Source organism: Myotis davidii, unplaced genomic scaffold, assembly GCF_000327345.1.
Source record: "Myotis davidii unplaced genomic scaffold, ASM32734v1 scaffold425, whole genome shotgun sequence".
Lineage (NCBI taxonomy): Eukaryota > Metazoa > Chordata > Mammalia > Chiroptera > Vespertilionidae > Myotis > Myotis davidii.
This window is the reverse complement of record NW_006296413.1, coordinates 1,899,709-1,907,189: the sequence shown is the minus strand read 5'-3', so window position 1 is coordinate 1,907,189 and position 7,481 is coordinate 1,899,709. Positions and strand designations below refer to the sequence as shown.

Below are 7,481 nucleotides of genomic sequence, written 5' to 3'. Positions count from 1 at the left end.
AGCGTCTGTGAGCATCTTGGGCTCAGATGTCTTGCCCCTCAAGGAAGAGCTGAGAAACGGGAAGGTGGAGGTTCACTGAGGCAGCAAGAGAGCATCATAAAAGGCCACTACAGACAGGGCCGGGGTGAGGAAACAGGATGAACGAACACAAGACACTCTGCAGTAAGTGCCAAAAGGGGAGAGCTTGATTTTAAGTACCCAAAGGAGTCCTGTGTAGCTACCTCCAGCTTCCTGCTTTCAGATGGATGAGTGATTATTATTTCCACTTGGCTGGGAACAGGCCCAGAAGTTAAGCAATTTACTTGCCTAAGATTACAAAGCAGGTAGTAGAGGTGGGGAAAGGAGAAAAGAGAGAATGATAGGCCTATTTCTAACTGACCTGTCTGAAAAAATGTTCACTGAAAAATAGGGAAGATGAAAGAAATATATATGTGATGGAAGTCGTTGGGTTTAATTGTGGAAGAAAAACACTTTAAAGAGAGGAAAGGAAGGCCGAATTTGTATATATCAGTTTCATCAGTGCTCATTTCAGTACGTCATTGAGAGTCTTATCAGCAGTCAGTGATGATACCAGCTGTATGACGGTAAGCCTCTCAAAATTAAGATGTGGAAGAACGAGAGAAACACACAGTGAGAGGTATAACTTCTTTTCATCCACTCTTAAAAAAAATTAAACACTTTATGAAAATCCCTGCCAAAGGATAGGTATATGATTTGCATGTGGGTATGTGAAAAGCTATCAGATCATTTTATTTTCTGTAACAGCTTTATTGATTATACACATACCATATAATTCACCTATTGAAAGTGTACAATTTAATAGTTATTTTTTAATATATTCACATAATTGTATAACTACCATCACAATCAATTTTGGAACATTTCATCACTCCCCAAAATAACCCCCATACCCATTAGCAGTCACTACCTACTTCTCCCTCCCAGCCCCATCAACCACTAATCTAGTTTCTGTTTCTATGGATTTGCATACTTTGGAAATTTCATATAGCTAGAATCATACAATATGTGGTCTTTGCGACTGGCTTTTTTCAATTAGCACAATGTTTTCAAGGTTCATCCATGTTGTACCATGCATCAGTACTTCATTCCTTTTTATGCCTAAATAATATTCCACTGTATCGATAGAGCACATTTTGTTTATTCATTAGTTGATGGACATTTGGGCTGTTTCCACTTTTGGCTATTATGAGTAATGTCTCTATGAACAATCATATGAAAGTTTTGTGCGTACATATGTTATCCCAATTCTCTTAGGTACATCCTTAAGAATGGAATTGCTTAGGTCATGGTAACTCCACGTTTAACCTTTAGAGGAACTGCCAGACTGTTTTTCAAAGTGGATGCACCATTTTACATTTCCAACAGTAGTGTATGAGGGTTCTAAGTTCTCCACATCATCACCAACACTTGTTATTATCTATCCTTTTGATTCTAGTTTTTCTGGTTGTTGTATCTTATGGTTTTAATTTGCATTTTCCTGATGACTAAGAGTCCTTTTTTTCAAGATTTAGTTTTTCTGGGTCCCTTAAATTTCCATAAGAATTTTAGTATCAGCATGTTAATTTCTGCAAAGAAGCCAGTTGAGATTTTGATAGGAAATGCATTCAATCCATAAAGTTTTGGGGGCTAAATCCCTAGTATGGGGCATGCAGGAGGCGGCTGACCAATGATTCTCTCTCATCATTGATGTTTCTCTCTCCCCCTCCCTCTCTCCCTTACTCTCTGAAATCAATAAAAATATATTTTTTAAAAAATGTAAGAGATACCTAATTTACTGAGCAGAGCCAACACCACTGCTATAGTCACTACATTTCTCAATCCCTTCAGGTTCCCATCACATGCTAAGGGGTAAGGAGGTGTCCATGCAGAAGAGAATCCATTACAAAAACAGTGACCTGGTCTGACATGGAAAGGTTAAGGGCAGTCTGGGCCCAATGAATAGCATAAACCCCTAAAAGGTAAAAATGAAATGAATCAGAACTAGAGCAATCTAACTGAAACTGCAGAACACTCAGGCTATTTCAATCTTTGGGGAGCAGGCAAAGTCCAACACCAACTAAGGCTGTTTAGCAGTGGCTAACTTAACCTTAGGAAAAGTAAGAAATAGAAAAAGTTGTGCTCCTTAACGTGGTCATACACTTTTGGACAACCTTTGTGTAGTTGTCTACTTAGGTTTATGTTTATCCTGGGTTGATTTACTACTTGCAGAAGAACCATGAAACTCTACAATTTCTCACAACTCTCAACAAGTCATTTCATTCTTACCAAGAGGTATAGAGGTAAAAAAGTAACTTAATATCAACAGTGCCTCCAGGTAAAGGATTGTTCACCCTATACAAATATAAGAAATGGTGACAGTTTGTGAAGCTGCTCTAAACTCTACTTATCACGCAAATCAGAGTTAACTTTATTCATATTACGCTAAGTTTTCAAAGACATACATATTTATACTTACATCAAATATAAAAAATACAGCTTGAACTTTTAAGAAACTCAGGTCAGTAGCAGTATTTTAGTATTTTTTATAGAACAGATTAGCCACTTAGGTATAAATTCTACAAAAATAATTTAAAACCATGGATATAAAAGGATGATTGAAGTTATTATATTAAGCATTAAACTGAAGTTGTACACATTTGATGAGAATAAAAACTGATACAACTTTGAAAGAGTAAAATACTATATTGTTAACTATGTGAGAACATAAAGAATTGTTTTGAAAACAACAGAGCACAGAATACATTACAAACTGGAAAGAATTACTGCCCCATATCACAATCAAAAGAGCGACAGTTTGAGTGTGTACATACATCTGCTCGACCTCCTCTCCACTGCGTTTTTGCCAGCCTTCACGGTGTCCTTTCCCGTGTGCTGTAATTTTGATTGATTCTGCTGATGGTCATTAGACAACTTGCCTCCATTTCTCCTGCCATTCACCACCATGTTCTTGGATTCTCCCAACCACTTCATACCCACAGACAGCCTGACCCAGGTGCATTTAGTCACTCTCTTCAAATAGCTTAGAGAATAATTTCAATGTTCTCTCCTAACAGAAACAAAATATGAAAAACAAAACAAAATGGGGAGGTAAATACATAAAAACCATGCTACACAGACTCGTGAGAAAGATACAGAGTATTAAAAGTACTATAGTAATTAATGTTTCCACTCTTTAGACTACCTGGGCTCCAGCCAGTCCTATCATGCTGAGGTCTTCAATGCCCCCAGGCTCTGAGGAAGGACTTATTGGGTCTTGCTCATAGCTTGTGCTTTGAATAGCAACTGGTAAATAGCAAGTGCTCAATAAATGTTTATCCTTCCATTACCATTAAGAATCATCTTTGCTCTTTATTATGCTATCTAGGTATAGGTCAATAATCAGCTCAAATCACACATTTTGGTAACATTCTATGAACTCTGTGAGTAAACTACAAAGATATATTTATTATCTCTTGTCTGCAACAGTTTTGTTATATCTTTTTGTCGTTAAAATCAACATTCAAAATATTTAGGGGTATTTTATCAAAGTATTGCCCATCATAAAATGTCTTACTCAGCGTTCCTTTACAAAGGCAACAAAAACTTGAGATTATATTTGCTCATATAGAGGTATCTCTCACTATAAGAATGCTAACTAGCTGAATTTGGGAACTGAATAATTTGGACAGTGAGGGATACCTGTAATTTTAAGGACCTTTGGAAGTGAGGGTATAATAGATTGTTTGTTGGTAACGGAATGAGAAAAAGGATGTCCATGACATCACCTCATTATGGAAATATGCTTTTAGTGTAAGTCAAACTAAAAGGCTCTAGGATAAGAAAGTGCAAAACATAAACAGGATGACACTCCAACCAACTGAACCACCCCACGAGAGCTAGAAAGAATTAAGAGATGAAATAGCAAGTCATCTCTCCACAGAGAATCCGTAAGTCCCATCCCATCAGATTCCCACTCAGAGACAAAAAGCCGAAACCTGAAATGAGCCCCAGCAATTTGTTTTAATATGCCCCCCCAGGTGATTATGATCCAAGCTCCAGTGTGAAAACTGTTCTTAGTTCCTTATCCACTCAATTGATCAGTTGTTAAGGCAAAGGACAGATGCCAACATTTTAAGGAAAATTGTGGAATAAAACATTTTAATTGGAGGAAATTGTATCTATCAACCTAATCCCGCCCCCCACTCCCCAAAATTAGGAAAAGTTCACCAATAAATCATTCTAGTAGCACACATCAGCCCAGTTCATGGAACGTAGACTGAGATCCACTCTAACTTATACATAATTTCAGCCAAATGTGGGTTAATGATCCAAACTGGAACAAATTCATAACTTCAAGTATGAGAGCGCTTGTGTCTGGATATATTCTAGCAGAGACTCCAATACTCTTCACTAGTCCAGAAAACGACAGATCATTAAGGTAAAAGACTAATGAATATCTGGTGAAAAGCAGTTGTAGTAAAGCTATCAGAAATTTGGGGGCTATTTATAATGTTTTAGCTCAAGATGAGTATAAACAATAAAAACTCTTTATATACAATAAAAATAATTATCAGGTCATCGTTTGTTCTGCCCCATGAGTGTGGAATTTGTTCTTGTTGGCATGTTCTTCCCTGTAAGATTACAGTGGGAGGAAAGAACACTTATGTATCAGAGGTGGAGATGGAATTTCAAAAACTAACAGTCAATATGGTGATAGACTGTGGAGAAATAGGCTGCAGAAATCAGATGGCAAGCAAAACCTAGAGGCTTCGTGGCTACGTGGAGGTCCCCCTCGTAACATAAGCAAGGGTGCGTCTCTCTGGCCTAGAACACAGCTGGCTCACATGGAAAGGCCGCCATGGTCTTTGGATGGTTGACAGTACCTAGCTAACTGGCCACTGACTACATTTAGAAGTTAAAATTACCTCAAATTTATACCAAAATTGGCAGAAAAAAAGATTTCCAAAAATGAGTACTGACCACTTCTTAAATGGCTAACAGCTACAAATCTTTGTTCTGATCTCAAAATATAAAAATGCCAGGAAAATTACTAGACACCTACGATATTCCAGACACTGTTCGAGGCACTGAGGATACAGCAAAGAATAAAACAAGGTTCGGCCCTCATTTGTGCTTATATTCTAAAGAAGAAAGCCCCAGGAAATAACAAATTCACAAATAAATGCCAGTACTGGAGACAACAAAGCGGTTTCTAAGCAGCAGAAAGTGTTTGGGGTGGCGCAGGGGCCTGATGGGAAAGCTGGGCAGCAGTGGGGAGAGTGAGAGGCAAAGGGCACGGATGAAGCTGAGGAAGTGCATCTGGACCAGCACAGAGCCAGGGTGGCGGGGGCAGAGAAAGGGGCAGGAGGAAGGCCAGAAGAAACCTCATGCAGCCAAGGGTTCAAAGCCCGCTGAGACTTGGACACTGACTCTCAGTGAGGCGCAAAGCAGAACAGTGACGTGATTCAACTTACAGTCGTAAAGGCCCCTGCTAGCTACTTGCCATGTGGAGAGCTCACAATGAATGCTTTTAAAAAAGAAGTTCTAATGAATCTGTTAATAATTTGTGGGGCAAGAGAGAAAACACCAGGTAAGAGACTACTGCACTAAAGCAGAGGAGAGAGAGAGAGATCCTGGTGGCTTGCAGCAGCAGAGGTGGTGACAGGTGGTTAGTTTCAGGATCTTTCCTGAAGGTCTTGCTGGTAGATGGGATTTGCTAACAGCCTGTGTGGAAGAAAAAGGACTCAAATGTGCCTCTGTGTGGAAGAATGGAGTTAATATTTATGAAGGTGACAAAGGTGACAGGGAAATCAGGTTTGGGCTGGGGTCAGAGTGCAGGAGTTTGCTTTTGGTAACATCTGAGATACCCATTAGGGACCAGGTGGAGATGATGAGAGGCAGTTGAACACCAGGGCCTGGTGTGCAGGTTGGATAATTAAACCTGGTGTCAGTACAGTACTAATACTATTTCAAGTCAGAGGATGGAATGAAATCATCTGGGAAGTAAGTCTAGATGAGTGGTTCTCAACCTTCCTAATGCTGCAACCCTTTAATACAGTTCCTCATGTTGTGGTGACCCCCAGCCATAAAATTATTTTCGTTGTTACTTCATAACTGTAATTTTGCTACTGTTATGAATTGTAATGTAAATATCTGATATGCAGGATGTATTTTCATTGTTACAAATTGAACATAATTAAAGCATAGTGATTAATCACAAAAACAATATGTAATTATATATGTGTTTTCCGATGGTCTTAGGCGACCCCTGTGAAAGGGTCGTTCGACCCCCAAAGAGGTCGCGACCCACAGGTTGGCGACCCACAGGTTGAGAACCGCTGGTCTAGATAAAAGAAGCCTAAGGACTGAGGGGGCACCCTAGCATTTAAAGATCAACATGAGAAAACAGCAGCAGTACAGGACAGTGACAGGAGCAACTAGAAGGGAGGAGAAGCCAGAGCAAAGCAGGGATCAGCACTTCAGGAGGGAGCAGCCATGCTGGGCACAGGCCGCCAGGCTCCGAAGGCAAATTCCTCCTTTATAAGAGTTGAAACTCACAGACAGGATGGTCTACTCACCATCTGTGAACCTCTTTCAGAAATAGCAGAGAACTTCTAAAATAGACATAATGTCTCAAAACATAGGCTCTTGGGAACAGAATTGGATAGCAGAGGGGAAGGGGAAATAAGGAATAAGGAATAAAAAGAGGCCTAAAATCTTGTGTCATCTGTTTCAAATAAGAGAAAAAGAGTAGAAATTTCACATTCAGAAAAGATATATGTAAATTAAATTCAGAGGGTAGGAGAACAGGGGGATAGGTTAATTTGATAACAGTTTGCCCTGAGAGAGTTTATAACGATCTTCTATATAAAAAACACTGAGCCCAGCCAGTGTGGCTCAGTTGGTTGAGCATGCCCCAAGCACCAGGAGGAGGTCACTAGTTCAGTTCACGGTCAGGGTACATGCCCAGGTTTCGGACTCAATCCCCAGGAGGGGGCGTGCAGGAAGCAACCTATCCATGTGTCTGTCTCTCTCTCTCCCTTTCCTACTTTAAAATCAATAAACAAAAGCGTTTTTAACCGAATAGATGTAGCTGAGTACATCGCCAGTTCTCTGGACTGGCATAATAAAAATTCTCTGGTAATGGGGTGGAATCCCCGAGAGCACAGTGCAAGTTCCGCTCCCTCTACTTTTATGAGTTCACAAGAAGGATCAGGCTCTTACGGAAATCAGTGTGACTGCCCCGGCATGGGAAGCTCACCTGACACTAAGCCAACAGGAAAGGGAGATTCACCTGACAAACTTCACTGACCAACATGTGGGGAAGGAAGCACAGGCTCCAGCTTCTAGTACCAACCATAAACAGAAGGGCAGACTACCTACGGCAATACAAAACATACTGGAGAAGTGCTAAAACGAGAGTTGTATTTAAAGAGGAAACTAGTTGCCCTAACCGGTTTGGCTCAATGGATAGAGCGTCA

The 7,481-nt window shown here is 40.1% G+C and overlaps 1 protein-coding gene across 2 annotated transcripts in view; it reads right to left on the bottom strand.

The window, feature by feature from the left end:
• Window positions 1-3,322, bottom strand: part of KMT5B (lysine (K)-specific methyltransferase 5B) — a 32,136-nt gene extending 28,814 nt beyond the window's left edge. The window contains exons 1-2 of one of the 2 annotated variants that reach the window (XM_006771493.2): window positions 3,203-3,322; window positions 2,832-3,067 (exon numbers count right to left, since the gene is read on the bottom strand). In XM_006771493.2, coding sequence (XP_006771556.1) covers window positions 2,832-2,991 — 160 coding nt within the window. In that variant the 5' untranslated portion in view covers window positions 2,992-3,067; window positions 3,203-3,322. The remainder of the gene's footprint in view (window positions 1-2,831; window positions 3,068-3,202) is intronic. The other variant, XM_006771492.2, reaches the window with a different exon arrangement.
• Window positions 3,323-7,481: the final 4,159 nt, after the last annotated feature.